The sequence below is a fragment of the Vanellus vanellus genome (assembly GCF_965231255.1).
Source record: "Vanellus vanellus genome assembly, chromosome: 20".
Classification (NCBI taxonomy): domain Eukaryota; kingdom Metazoa; phylum Chordata; class Aves; order Charadriiformes; family Charadriidae; genus Vanellus; species Vanellus vanellus.
This window is the reverse complement of record NC_138925.1, coordinates 748858-764528: the sequence shown is the minus strand read 5'-3', so window position 1 is coordinate 764528 and position 15671 is coordinate 748858. Positions and strand designations below refer to the sequence as shown.

The 15671-nt window shown below is 43.5% G+C and overlaps 2 protein-coding genes across 2 annotated transcripts; one reads left to right on the top strand and one right to left on the bottom strand.

Annotated features, from left to right (window-relative positions):
- Nucleotides 1–882: 882 nt before the first annotated feature.
- On the bottom strand, nt 883–7366 carry LOC309680002 (uncharacterized protein C12orf50 homolog; the record flags this gene model as incomplete). The annotated part of the gene is made up of 4 exons (XM_082493487.1): nt 883–1040; nt 1129–1240; nt 5801–5917; nt 7361–7366. 4 exons carry the CDS (start codon nt 7364–7366, stop codon nt 883–885), a joined length of 393 nt encoding a protein of 130 aa, XP_082349613.1.
- A 4179-nt stretch (nt 7367–11545) lies between these two features.
- LOC309680001 (RNA ligase 1-like) lies at nt 11546–14583 on the top strand (the record flags this gene model as incomplete). Its single annotated transcript, XM_082493486.1, is given in 7 exon segments — nt 11546–11577; nt 11671–11750; nt 11753–11821; nt 12242–12433; nt 13640–13760; nt 13762–13807; nt 14395–14583. Coding segments are annotated over 7 exon segments (729 nt in total).
- Between the last annotated feature and the right edge of the window lie 1088 nt (nt 14584–15671).

Here is a 15671-nt window from a genome sequence, read left to right as displayed (position 1 = left end):
TTCATCCTGGACATTTACACAAAAGAAATATTATTATTTTTTATTAAAAGTAGCAGGTTATGTTTCTGCCCAACGTTTCTTAATGACTGATCTCCTGATTAATCTGGTGTCTTGTTATATTAAGAACATAACTCTCCTTTCTATAATGGAATTATATTATTACTGGTTCATTAAATGAACTAATAGATTTTTTTCAGTCATGCCACTTGGTCAAGAATGAAGGAGAAAAATATTAAGGGAGGTAGATACTTACTAGCTTGTCTTCCTTTGATCTTAATTATGTTGGATAAAACACAACATGCAAAACAAAATGCAACTTTTTTATTACTATCTTTTATAATTCCCTTCAAGGGGGTATTTATTTAATCTAAATTTAGTTATATAAAAGTTTGGTGTATCGCTGTATCTAATCCTCTAGACACCCAAGACAGCCAGCTGAGAGCGCAAAGCACCTCTGCGAAAGTGAGTCCTCTCACCTGTATTTGACACTGTCTTATGATACAATAAATAGCCCCAAAAGAGTGCCCGTCTCTCTCCATTTCCAACAAAGAACCTAGATGAGAAATTTAAACTACACTCCTAACCTTAGGGTGGTTAAACTTAGACTACATAAATCTTGATTATGAAGAAAAATCCTATGAAAGACGTACATTGTGTATCTCAGGAAAGTACGCGTAGGGTTAACAGCCCATTTCCACCTTTTCCATCTACAATCGACTGATGCAGGGAGTCACCACGCGTGTGACAGTGTATATATATATGGGGAAAAAATGAATTAAGTATTTTTATGCCTTTTATAATATGCTATCTTTTATCGTCACTAAATTAAAAAAACGGGGAGGACGGGCAAACTATGTCATAGTTTCTCCCTGTAACAGTAATTTAAAAACTGGTAAACATTGTCCCAGAAGATGGGAAGTATTTGCCTTTCTGCATGTCTCGCTCGGTAGCTTCCAAAAGTAATAGCTCATTTTTCCGAGGTGAAGACATAGTTTTTGTTGATTGGTGTTCATGAGGGTACTGTATCCTGTAATACTGACCTAAATATGTCCCGAGAGGGAAAAAAAGCAAAGCTTACTATATTGGCAGCATTGCTGTTTAGAAAAGAATGACTAATTCCATATTTACCAGATTTATAGCACATTTCCTTTATAGCTCTTTCCTCTTCAATATCTGCAGCAGTTTTAGGCACCCAATCAGAAACATCTATAGGAAATATTTTTATAAGATTACTAGGTATCTATACAAAGACCTTCAACAATTCTTAATACCATAATTAATCTAATTTCAGTCATGGATGTTTCTTTGCTGACTGCAGCCTCTGCTTCGGGACAGAAAAATGATTCCTCAATATTAGGTATTGCCAAGCGCAATGGAATTGCAGTTACAACACATATTAAGAAGTTAACGTTTGTTGATTTAAAATGATTCAAAAACATCTTCAGTACTCATTTGAAAAATAATCCTTCATTTGCACCCAAAAGGAAATCTTCTGACTAAACATGTCACCAGGGAGTGCATGTCACCAAACCTCTGCCCAAAGTGACTGTCCTGTGACGTCTGCTGGCAGAGCTGGTGAAGTGAGCACTCCTTATCTGTCTTAATTAAGGCTACTCAGATGAACAAAGCCCTGCTTTTTCTGTTAAAGTGGCCAACTCAGACTGACACCGAGTTCGGAGGCCCTAACAGTACCCACACAAAGGGCAGGGGAAAGGCAGCTCAGGGCTGATGGAGAACCAGCACAGTCATTTGCGGGGTGCATGCAGGAGAGGAGGTCCTTCTCTCACCCTCTGGGAATGTGCTATTCATTCCGTCCCTATGAATCTCTCATCTCTAAGTGAGATACAGTCAACAGTTTAACTACAGTTCAAAAAATGTAAATAAATTATAATGTAAATATATACACATAGACACTGCAGTTATCTAGTGAAGGGTTTTGTCTGGATTGTCTTTGCTAGGTTTAAGATTGTTTCCAGGAAAAGAAGTACCTCCTGAACTTGTTATTTCATCCCCAAATTTTGAGAAATTTTGAAGAGTATTGGATGGCTGCCTGAATGGTGGATCACATTTTAAACTTTATTGAATAAAAAAGAGGTATGTGAATTATACCACTGTTGTAATATACAACTAGGTATTTCACAGGAGTTAGAAAATGTTGCCTCACTCATATCTGGTGACTACCAGTTCCAATATTTTGAAGATTAGCTGGAAACTATTTCCAAAACTTGTCAACAACTCTTTTCTAAAAATGTAATGGTTATTATAATACATCAGTTGTGAAGTACATTGCAAGAGTCCAAAAGCCCCACTCTGCTTCCTTGTAAAAGAAAGAAAAAAATTGTTTACAGTTCTCTTCCTCTTCATTGTCCTCTTCATCCTCTTTGTCATTGAGGTTTATAATCAGTGGAGGGTGAATGGGTAGTAAAATATTCTTTTGATTTCTGAGTGATTCTTGATGATGGGCTGCAGGCAGAATCCCTTCTTGTACACTCTGTGGCAATGGGACACCTGCAGATAAGAACATTATATTTATTTTATTAGGAGGGAACTAGAATATCAGGTCCAGGTTCAGACCAGTAGGTACAGTTTTTAAATCATTATCATATTGAAGGAATCGTTAAATAGACAGATTGTGCCTTTTAGAAAAGGTCTTCTGTGGAGGTTGACATCTTCCAACTACAAGAGAGTAGGAAAGACTTTCCCCCCCAAGAGCATCTTCCAACTACAGAGAGTAGGAAGAATCACGGGCACTTGCTCCTCTGAATGGGCAGACAAGGCAGCGTTGAATAAGGTCTTTTGAAAACAGGAATATCTTTATCATTCTATACTACTTTAAAAAGGCTGGCTATCTCTTCCAGCTGGTGGATAGATTAATTTGAGGCAGAAATCTTCTTTCTTCCAATCCCTTTTAAGATATATAGAGCTTAGGGAAACGTGATCAGTAATACCTGGGCTGAAGTGAGTGAGTGAGTTCAGGACCCCACCTGTGAAACTACTTTAAACATGCTGAATAATAGGCAGGCCCATATCACTCCTCATGACATCAGTTTTGAAGGATTTAGCAATGCTAAGATGGCATTTTTTTAGCTTGTAGACATTCTTTTTCTATCAGTTTTCCAAATCACAACTCTCTTTACTAAGTACAAAATATAGATTTTGAAAAAGAATATGAAGTCCACGAAAATAATTTACACTTAATTAGAAGAAAATCAGAAAAGATATTCTTCTAGGGAAGATGTGGGTCCTTTCTGGAAGGAAGCAGGCCACCTGGTCAGCCAGGACATGGACAAGGCTGAGGTACTCAATGATATTTTTGCCTCAATCTTCACTGAGAAGGGCTCTAACCACATTGCCCAAGTCACAAAAGGCAAAGGCAGCAACTGGGAGAATGAAGAACCGCCACTGTAGGTGAAGATCAAGCATGAGACCGTCTATGGAACCTGAAGGTACATTAGTCCATGGGACCAACGAAATCCATCTGCGAGTCCTGAGGGAACTGGCAGATGAAGTTGCTAAGCTGCTTCCTGCTATATTTGAAAGTCGTGGCAGTCTGGTGAAGTTCCTGCTGACTGGAAAACGGCAAATGTAACCCCCATTTACAAAAAGGGAAAAAAGGAGAATACAGGGAACTACAGGCTGGTCAGTCTCACCTCTGTGCCCAGTAAGATCATGGAGTAGGTCCTCCTGGAAACTCTGCTAAGGCACATGAAAGGTGACTGGTAGCAGTCAACATGGCTTTACCATGGGCAAGTCATGCCTGACAAATTTAGTGGCCTTCTATGACAGGGTTACAGTGTTGGTGGATCAGGGGAGAGCAACAGACATCATCTACCTGGACTTATGCAACGCATTTGACACTGTCCGGCATGACATCCTGATCTCTAAGTTGGAGAGACATGGATTTGACTGACGGACCACTCAGTGGATAAGGAACTGGCTGTATGGCCGCACTCAAAAGGTTGTTGTCAATGGCTTGTTGTCCAAGCGGCGTCCAGTGACAAGTGGTGTTCCTCAGGGGCCAGTACTCAGACTGGGGCTGTTAAGCATCATTGTTGGTGACATGGACAGTGGGACTGAGTGCACCCTCATCAAGTTTGCCAATGATACCAAGCTGCATGGAGTGGTCAACATGCTGGAAGGAAGGGATGCCACCCAGAGGGATCTGGACAGGCTGGAGAGGTGCGCCCATGCCAAGCTCATGAAGTTCAACAAGGCCAAGTGCAAGGTCCTACATCTGGGTTGGGGCAATCCCAAGCACAAATCCAGGCTGGGTGGAGAATGAATGGACAGCAGCCCTGAGGAGAAAGACCTGAGGGTGCTGATTGATGAGAAGCTCAATATGAGCTGGCAATGTGCAATCACAGCCCAGAAAGCCAACCATATCCTGGGCTGCATCAGAAGTGTAGCCAGCAGGTCAAGGGAGGTGATTCTTCCCCTCTACTCTGATCTGGTGAGATCCCACCTGGAGTACTGCATCCAGCTTTGGACTCCTCAGCACAAGAAGGACATGGACCTGTTGGAGCAGGTCCAGAGGAGGGTCACGAAGATGATCAGAGGGCTGGAGCACCTCTTCTATGAGGACAGGCTGAGAGAGCTGGGGTTGTTCAGCCTGGAGAAGAGAAGGTTCCAGGGAGACCTTATAACAGCCTTCCAGGGGGCTAAAAAGAAGGCAGGAGAGGGATTTTTTACAACAGCAGGTAGTGATAGGATGAGGAGGAATGACTTCAAACTGGAAGACAGGAGATTTAGATTAGATATCAGGAAGAAATTTTTCACTCTGAGGGTGGTGAGCCCCTGGCGCAGGTTGCCCAGAGAAGCTGTGGCTGCCCCATCCCTGGAGGTGTTCAAGGCCAGGCTGGACATGGTCTTGGGCAACCTGGTCTAGTGGAAGGTGTCCCTGCCCATGGCAGGGGGGTTGGAACGAGATTATCTTTAAGGTCCCTTCCAAACTGATCCATTCTATGATTCTATGACTTGCTCTCACTCTGGCTTCTGCCCGATTTCTGACATCTGTTAAGTTCCCTGCCCTGGACTCTTACCCTGGTCCAGGTTCCAGCTGTCTACTAGGAGTCCTGCTAGACAAGAGCTCCTCTTTCAATGCACTGAGGGAAAAAAAAACAACTTATAATGTTTTTTTTTTCCCCATAAATACTCTGATTTTCAGATATTGTACTGCTTTGTACAGTATTACTGTATTTCAATAGCCTGCATCCGATGTTCAAGCCTGAAAAATTTATTCAAAATGATGAAATGGAAATACAGCTGCTCACACAGCACTGTAATCTGATGTTATCTATCCAAGTGGGGGTCTCATCCATCCAGCATGTTGTGCTTTATCAACAGATATTGGTACTGGTGGCCCTACGAACCTCCTCCCACCACCACACGCACTATGTTTCATTTGTCTTAAATCATTACCTGCCTACTCACCACTTCCACTACTAGAGAGATTTAATCTAGGAAATACCCAAGTAAAGCAACACTTTGGTCCAACTCCGTGGACCTTGGCAACCTAAATTACCATTTGTGAGTTCATCTTCCATGTCACTGATAGGATGATCCGTAACATGACAGCTTAAAAAAATCATACAGCAACCCTGTTCAAATGACAATACAATTCCTTTCTTTGCCTTCAACTTGCTGGGATAGCAAATCATACCTAATTGATTTGCCATGGTACATTTCTTGACCCTAATATATACTACGTAAGCATGGGAAGCAAGCACTGGAAGGACTTTTTCCTGTATCTACTTACTCTCATGAACAAATTGTTGAGAATATATTTTTACTCACTGTTAGTAGGTGGCAAAAAAAGTCCATTTATATAACGAGGTTTGCTATGATGGAATGCACAACTGATCCTCACACAGCCTAAGGGTTGTCTCTCCCAGAAACAGGAGATGTTGCTGTACTTTTGCTGCAGGAGAAAACAGTTTTCAAGTATTGTAAATACAACAATAAAAATGGACTAAGTGGAGTAATATATGATGTGCTTCGGTGAACACAGCCAAGAGCCTTTTTCACAGAGACACAATCTGCACCCATGAGGAAAATGACTTTGTGGGTAAGTCACACTAGATTCCCATACCCTAGTGGTTGCCTTAAATGTGAATCTCCTCTTTTAAAACTTTTTGGTTTTAATTAATGGGGGAGATGATACAGTAGTCCAGGTATAACAGTATTACGGTGACAAATATAAACTCGGGTTTATATCTTGGATATGCATGACATCCCAGCTGACAGCTGGAAATGCCAGGTTGCTGGTTATTCCTTAACGAGTTCCTGAGTAATGTTTTAGAGGAAAACAAAGTCACACTTGAAAATATTTGAATATCTGAAGGTCAGTTTCAACAAGTTCGACTTTAACTGCTGGGTCTAGGAGCAGCATCTCAAAACCATGCCACTTTTTGACTGTAGTCAGTACGACTGGGCCATCCCCTGAGACACGCTGGGGGCTGGAGCCAAAGCCCACTGCCCAGGCTTTAATGCCTAAATCCCTGGTGCTGAAATGTATGCAATAACAAAGAGCCCTACACCCACCCCTGCATTTTCACCAGGTGAAATATAAATATTTATTTGAAGAACAAACACGTTCTGAAGGACTTTGCTTTAAATAACTGATTTTGCAGAAATTCAGGTAGTCGCTATAAGCAGAAATTACAAACATGGCCTGTTTATTCAGAATCAATGTAACATCGGTTCAATAAGAAAGTGATGAGTGAACTTTATGCGTGGTTTTTAACTTGTGTGTTCTTTGAGTATCTGAGCCCAGTTCCCAGGAGAAATTTTCCATAGTTTAGATGATCATTAGCTCTTCTCATGGCTTCCAAAGATCAATATTTGATCTACAGATGCTGCCATAACATATCAACTTCTAACTTTACATAATAAATCTCCCTTTCAACACGGACATATAAGAAAATCAAGGATACAAACCACTCTAAAATCTACAGCATTTACCTTTCCATAGTGGGAATAAAAATGGAAATAGCGGCCATTTTCACCCTCTGTGCTTCTCTTCCACTCTCTTAATATTGCCAGAACAAACATGAAAAAGTTAAAGTTATCAACAGTCAGGCAAATTGTATTCTTATCCTGAAAGCAGTAGTTTTCCTTCAAAAACTAGACCTTCAGAACTTTAGCTCTGCTTCTTTATTGAAACAAAACTAGCACTGACAAAAATACGCTCGAACGAAGGAGGTGGTACCTGCTCCAGGCTTGCTGAACCAATGAAGGCAGTTGCCAGCCAGTATAGAATGTTTCACTTCCGAGGTTCCATGATTGCCAGCCGCTCCTCCATCTCGTGAGATCATCAAGATGGTGCTATGAGACCTGTCCAGCTTGAACATCTTCCTTTTACCTCCATGGCTTCAGAGTAAAGTACGAAAAATCGGACCGTTTCAAAGAGTCTCCCATTCCACTGTTTCCTTAATGTAAAATGGAACAAAACCGTTTGGCAGGGCTTAAATAGTACCCAGTTTCTTGCTGTATAAACTGTGGTCTTAGAAACAAATCTAAGACAAACCTCATTCTTTGACTGTTTTTTTAAACAAAATGCTTGTGCTCAGTGTGTTTCTTACTGTACCTTTTTCTTGGGATGGAGAAACTTGCTGCTTCCTGTTAGTCCCCTGTTAGCCGTTACCTGCTCACACTACTGGGGTTCATTGCTTTTTCTTGCTTCCATGATGTCCACTGTCACAGCTCAAGCAGCAAGAACAGCGTTATGCCTGTGTCCCCAATTAACACCTTTGTACCCATTCAGGTCCCAGGCTGCCCTGAACAAAAACTATCTAGCACTGTTATACCAAAACTGGGGAACGTAGGAGTAAAGCATAAAAGGAAGCGCTGAAAGGAAAAGAAGACGTGACCTCAAAGGAGAAGGATGCCATCACTTAAAGAGTATGAAGGATATAGATGAAGCCAAAGAGAAGGGAGGTAGATACACGGCAGAATTCAAGCAAGAGGACTAGAAGTGCATGTGACTGCTGGTTCCTTGGGAAAATAAAACCAAAACCACCACCATTGGGCTGGACGGACTAATCACCTGAGCACACCTGTACTGTACACCATGGATCTGCCAGCGGGAAGGGTGACAGGCGCGTACATTATAAGCAGGTGCCAGTGACTCCATGGGCACAAACGGTGCACAAACGGTGCATAAACGGTGCACAAACGGTCCCAAGGTAGTGACACTGAAGCTGGGGAAGAAGTACGAAGGCATCGAAACAACTTCTCGTCTCTTGAGGAGCCCATCAACTTGTCTGTAACTCAAGAATCAGCAGATGGCCTGAAGACTAACTGCAAAGGAGAATACCGCACACCTGACCACGGGGACTTCGGCACTGGAATAAAGTGATTTCTGAAGGGATGAAGTCACCTGAGCACAGAATGAAACTGCTCACTGGGACCAAGGTGGGGAGTGCAGGCGAGAGCTGTGAACAGAGACACAATATGAGAAGGCTCCCACAGTTCGGTAAGCCCAACAGCTGAGGGAGAGGTGAGGATAAGGTGTGTTGAGGTCTGAGGTTTGTTTCTCATCACCTGACTTAGATTTGACTGGCAATAAATGAAATTAATTTCCCCAAGCTGAGTCAGTCTGGCACACAATGGGCGCGTGACCTCTCCCTGTCCTCATCTCCACCCCGGGGCCGTCCGTCCTGGTTCCTCGCCCCCGCCCCACCAAGGCGGGGACTGCCACGGCAGCTCTGGTGGGCAGCGGGTGTCTGGCTGGAGCCACCCCCGGGCTGTGCAGCGAGGCCCCGGGCACCCACAACAGGCGGCTGCCCTGAGGGAGGCGAGATCGGGCCCGCCAAGGCCCCCACGCCCTGGGGACAGGGCAGCCAGGCTCGGGCCCGGCTGTGGGGCACCCCGGGGAGCGGAAAGACTGCCTGAGGAGCGGCTGCCGAGCTGGGGGACCGGCCCCGCCGAGGGAGGGCGGGCGGCCGCCTCAGCTGAGGGCTGCAGGCTGCGGGCAAGCGGTGGCAGCAGCCTGCCCCGGCGCAGAGGGGCCTAGCGGGGCTGCTGCCCGCGGGCGGCGGCGGACTCCATTTCCCGTGGCGCCCCGCAAGCAGCCGGGGCTGCGGTGGGCCGGGCGGGAGGGCGGGGCCGCGGGGCGGAGCGGGGCAGGGGGTCGGGCGGCAGCAGCGGCCATGTGGGAGCCACCCGTCCCAGCCCGGCCCGGCGGGGAGGGGACAGCTGGGTGGCAGGAGGTTTGGCTGCAATTAGGGCTGTGACTGCTGTACACTATGGTTTTGGTTTCAGACCCCCAGATCACTTAGTTCTTTGCTCTTTTTTGGGGGGAAAGTGTTTAGTTGACAGCACTGGTACTGAGTATTTCACGCTGGGATGTGTTTGCCACCATGCGTTCCACTGCTCTGTGCACTGCACTAATGTGCTGCTGTTGACTCTCAGCTCCAAACTGCACGCTCGGAGCAGCTCGTCGTGATGAGTGCCATAGTAATACAGGCAGACACATCTCAAAATTTTGCAGTGTTGAACTGGAACCCTTCTAGTTTATATGTACTATGTGAAACAGAAGGCAAAGTCGTCTCTAAATACTCATCAGGAATAGAAAAGAGGGAGAGAGGCCAGGATCCTCCGTCCAGCCCTTCTTGTAGATGGGTGTCATATTTGCCAACCTCCTATCAGCTGGGACCTCCCCAGGTAGCCAGGGCTGATGAGAAATGATGTAAAGTGGCCTGGTGAGCATCTCCGCCAGCTCAAGTGGATCCCAACCAGCCCCATGGACTTCTGTATGTCTAAGTGCTGTAGGAGGTTGGAGGGCAGTGAGCGTGGGAACAGTTGCTTTCTCTTTGTGGATGATGAAATTGTCAGCTGTATCAGCTGAATGTACATAAGACCCGATGAGTTTCATCCCAGAGCACTGAAGGAGCTAGCAGGTGTTATGGCAGAACCCCTCTTGACCATCTACCAAAGGTCTTGGGAGTCTGTGGAGGTCCCCGCTGACTGGAAGGTAACCAACGTTGTTCCAGTCTACAGAAAGGGCATGAGGGAAGACCCAGAGTACTACAGAGCTGTTTTAGTTTAAGCTCAGTTCCTGGAAAAGTTATGAAGAAGATTATACTGGATACTATTGAAAGGCATTTAAAGAATAATTCAGTCATCAGGCACAGTCAAGATGAGATCACCAAGGGAAAGTCCTGTTAAACTAATGTGATATCCTTCTACAATAAGGTCACCTACCTTGTGGATGAAGGGAAAGCAGTGGATGTAGTTTTTCTGGGTTTTAGTAAGACTTTTGATACTGTCCCTCGCAGCATCCTTTTGGACAAATTGTCCACCTGTGGGATGAGGGGGTTCACGGTGTGCTGGGTGAAGAACTGCCTGGGTGGCAGAGCTCAGAGGGTTGTAGTCAGTGGTGGGGGTACATCTGACTGGTGACTAGTCACCAGTAGTTTTCCTCAGGGCTCAATTCTAGGGCCAGTTCTGTTCAATACATTTCTCAACGATCTGGATGTAGGAGTTGAATACACTGTTAGCAAGTTTGCTGATGATAGAAAACTGGGAGGTGCTTCTTGACTCTCTTGAGGGACATGATGCCTTCTAGATAGATGGGAGCATTGGGCAATGATTACCATGATGAAATTTAACAAGTTGAAATGCTGGATTTTGCACCTAGGGCGGAATAACACTGGGCGTGAGTGTAAATTGGGAGAGCAGCCCTGCAGAAAGGGATGTGGGGGTGCTAGTGGGCAGCAGACTCAACAGGAGCCAGCAGTGTGCCCTGGCACCAAGAGGGCAAACCGCATCCTGGGGGACACCAAACACAGTAGAACCAACCAATCAAGAGCAGGGATCATCGTGCTGTATTCAGCATTAGTGCAGCCTCACTGGGAGTGCTGTGTGCAGCTCTGGGCCCCTCCATTTAAGAAGGGTGCAAAGGTCCTCGAATGTGTCCAGAGAAGGGCAACAAAGCTGGTGACAGGACTGGAAGGCATGTCCTCTGAGGAGCGGCTAAGGACTCTGGGTTTGTCTAGGTTGGAGGGAACAAGGCTGAGGGGCCACCTCATCACTGTGCTGTTTCCTGAGGAGGGGATATGGTGAGGGAGGTGCTGAGCTCTTCTCCCTGGGGTCCAGTGATGGGACACATGGCAATGGTTCAGAGCTGCACCAGGGGCGTTCAGATTGGACATCAGGAAGCATTTCTTTACTGAGAGGGTGGCCAAACACTGGAACAGGCTTCCAGAACAGGTCAATGTCCCATGCCTGCCAGTGTTTGAAAGGCATCTGGACAATGCCCTTAACAACATGCTTTATCTTGGTCATCCCTGGATTGGTCAGGTAGTTGGGCCAGATGATCGCTGTAGGTCCCTTTTAACTGAAATGGTCTATTCTATTCTATTCTATTCTATTCTATTCTATTCTATTCTATTCTATTCTATTCTATTCTATTCTACTTCCCTCGCTCTAGTTTAAATATAATGTTGGCTGTTTAAGTAGCTATTTTTTAGTCTTAGGTAGTTTTGAACTTTTAAACTGCTTAAAAGCTACTATGCTTCTTTAAACCCTCCTAATTGTAGACTGCATGAGTATGACAGATATTGTTGCTGGTACAAAGTAACTGGGACTACTGTCTGTAAAACGAGGTTTAGATCAATGGCATTTTAATACTTGCATTGAAAGATGATCAAAATGTAAATTGGCTAACAGTTTTTGGAGACTAAATGTCACATTTATATGCCTTGAACTTGTTTGGAACGTTGAAGAGACTTTCAAGCCTGTTGCAGATACCTGCTTCCAGCCAAGGACATAGAGTTCTCTTACAGCCATCCTTTGCCCGATGAAAATGGAGATATGCCAGGTACCTGTGATGCAGCACAGGTTAAATGGTGGGGGAGAATCTGTTTTTGAAGTGATTTAAAATTAGACAGTATTTCCAGAGTTTAAAGTGGTACTTAACATATTCAGAAAACAGTTGGAATGTCATTTGTTCGCTACCCAGAAAGGCTTTGCTCTTCTGACACCCTGAAAATAATTGCACTTCGCTGCACAGACTTTACCTGGTTTCAGCTAAAGGTATAGTTGTCACATTTGCAGTCCCCTGGCATTTCTCTGAGACACAGCACAGTTTTCCTCGTTACTCTTTCTGTTTGTAGTTAACTGTGGGTTGTTTTTTTTTTTTTTTTTTTTTTTTTTTTTTTTTTTTAATGCATGTAAAGTTCTAGTACGCTTTTGAAGACCTCAGGTATTTACTTTGGTAAAATGTGATGTTTTCTCATAGGTTGGGTGCCTGAGGAGGAAAATAGTAGGCAGTATTGCTGGCCCTCATCTGCAAATCCTGAGGCTGAAATAGCACTGGTATGGAAACACCATGCTGAGCCAGGGCTCCTGGAAATCAGTCTGGTGCCATTATCAGAAATTTTAGGACAAACATTGGAGCTTATTGTGACTAATATTAGTGCAAATCCATATGGTAAGTTTGCGTGGTCTGTTCTGAAATGCTTTTTTATTTAGTGATATTTTTGAGTGAAAACTATGCAGTTTCTTTGTATAAGGTTTTTTAAAAAAAGTTCTAAAGTATCAATGTAACTTTTTTAGAAGGGAGAGAAAGGGCTAGCTCAGACAACGCTCACCCAAAAGTACGCACCTCAGAAAGCTGAGTTGTCATGAGACTACTTACATCTATTAAGCCTCTTTCCCCCTGCGTGTTCTTTAGGAGTTGCTATAAAAATGCTTTGCTTTAGGCTTTCAAAAAATATTTTGACTGGAAAAGTTAATTATTGCTATGAAAATATTAAACTATTTTGTAAGGCTGTTTGTTGGTGCCTTTTCTTGACTTTTTTTTTACTTGCCCTTGTGATGCTGTTCAGTCCATTAAAATAGAAACATTTATTCAGCCATATTTTTTGAGTTCCTAGAGTGAATCATAAGTTGCAATTTTTAAATTACGAAATATTATGGACTCTTTTTAAGGAAATGTAATTTAAGCTGAAGTTTGGTTGTGGCTTCTCCCTTTAAAACTGTTGTAACAAAAAACCCCAAACAATTAGGTGTGAGCACAAGTGGGTTCTAACTCCTGAGCTTTGCTGGGATAGCTTGCAAGGATGGATAGGAAAGAGTAGTAATTGGTCTTCTCAGAACATAAGAGAATTGGTTTTCTCAGAACATAATTGGTAATTGGTTTTCTCAGAACATAAAGGAACTGCAACAAACAATTCTAATAGCTGTGCTCTTAGATGAAGATTTACATTGAACAGTCAGTGAAGAAGACATGCATTTGTCAACAGCCTGGTTTAAGTATTAATCCATATTCATAAGACAATATGCCAGATTTTCAGCAACTAAGATGTTTGCGCTGTTGATGGTGATCTGAAGGATGAAGAATTTATCTTGGAGCTTTACGGTTGCTGAGGAGGTGACCACAAGGACAAAGCAGACAACTGTATAAATCTCTTTGTCATGTTTATTTTAGATAAAGTTACACGAGGAGGAGACAGCTACCTTTGATACTTAAAAGTATATTTAGCTGTTCTCCTAAAGGCAGGACAATGCTGTAGTGTCTAATAGAAGGCTGCCTTTGGAGAGTGCTTTTCAGATAGCCACAATAACAAACGTGAGGAAAACCTTAAGTTATCACATGTAAGTAGCAGGAAGATACATTTTTTTCCTTCTCACGTAGGGTTAGGAAGCAAGAAGCAGCCTGTACCTCTTCTTGTACCACATGGAGCATTTGAAATAAAGAATCCGCCTACTTTGAAACAAAATGAGATACTCTCTTGGTTTGAAGGCTGCAGTGAGAGTAGTTGAAGGGATTGTGTGGCACTGCAATGATGGGTGTTTCATCACAGTAAATGTATAGATGGGCATGTGGAAAGCACTCTAATAATTCATAATATGTGAAGTATGGTGAGGTATTCACCTTTTATCTTGTTTTCCAAATTCTTTAGTAGTAAATGTTCTCCCAGCAAATCAGGTGACAGTAGAATCAGTCAAGCCAGTGAATCGCTACAATGACAATATATTAAACTTTTTCATTATCTACATTATGCTGATAATTTGAAGTAACTGAGAACGTAATATTTTATTGCCTCTTTGTATAGGAATCACTCAACATTTTCAAGTTTAATTCCTTTATTTAAAAAAATCATTTCTTGTAGTGTTGGCTTATAGAATAGGCATTGTTAAAAAGAATGTGACTTTTGATTAATTAGCAAGTTGATATTATTTCTGAAGCTGTGGACGACACCATGGTTCTGGTTTGCCTTTTGTGCTTCATTCTTACTCATGTTCTTCAGATAACTGATTAATGGTTATAAGCGCCCTAACGCAGAGGATCCTAGAATTAAAGCACACCCAGCACCACTCCCCCAAGCTGGGAACTGTTGGGCTGCTATATCAAAATCTCTAAATTGATATTATTTCTTTTTATTTTAGCTCCATCGCCATCACCTTGGTTTACGCTGGCCGCTTGCAGAGACGTACCTGAGTTCTCAGCCTGTTGTAATTTCTTTTAATAGAACTAAGTATGACCATGACTTTGAACCAAAGAATTCGTTTCACTATTTCTCAGACTTTGATGAGCAAAGGTTTGACAGACTCAAAGATACCAAGTTTGGTGCTTGAAATGATTTTTCTCTTTTAAGTTAATCGTGTCCTCTTACTTGTGTCTACCACAGAACTCTTTACAAATAATCTGCTATCTTAGGCAGCAGCCGGGGTCCTGTACGATTTTAAGTTTTTCCTAAATGTCTAATTTTATATAATGAGAGATCTGATATCCAGAGCGGAGATCTACCTTTCAGCATGTTTATTTTCAGTTTAAAGAATCCTTAACTTCTGAACTCATTTCTGGAAACTGTTATAATTAAGTGTAAGAAGGATGTTGTGTAACATTGGCTGGTCCTCATAGCTTAGCTGATGAATGCAATCAACTGTAAAAGTTCCATAGGTTGCACGACTATAAATATAGTTATTACAACACTGTTATACATAGGATTCAGATTTAGGATGTAGTTGTTTCTTGACAATAAAGGATATATTTCTGGTGGGAACAGAATTAGTCCTGAAATTTGATACCTTTTTTTAAAGTTGTAAGAATTTCTTTTTAGGGAAAGCTTTTCACTGTATTATTTAACTGGTAAGTTGTAGCATTATTCTATTACTCGAAAACCTAATTAAGCTATATCCCAGAGGTACTTCCACTATTTTGGGACAAAAAGTCAATCCTAGAAAGTATACTAGTTCTGTTTTGGAGATCCTTAGTAGTTAGACAGACACATGACCCATGGGATGGGTGTTCTCCAATGGGTTGAGAATCTTCCATGGGATGGGGGTTCTCCCATGAGTTGGGGGTTCTCCAGTGGGTTGAGGGTCTTCCATGGGTTGGGGGGCCCCATGGCTTGGTGGGTCTCCAATGGGTTAAGGGTCTCCCAAGGGTTGGGGGAGGGTGCCCCCTATGGACCTTCTCCCCTCCTCCATCACCCTCATTCCACTGCCAAACCTTCAACCCAACCCCTCCCCTCTCAACCCTCAACCCTCCCCCCCACCCTCCCACCCCCTCACCCCCTCCCTCACCCCCTCCTCTCCCCACCCTTGTTAACCCCTCCCACCGCATCACCCCCACCCCATTGACCCCTCCCCCACCCCACCCCCTTGTCCCCTCCCCATTGACCCCATCCCACCTTGACCCTTCTCCCCATTGACCCCTCCCC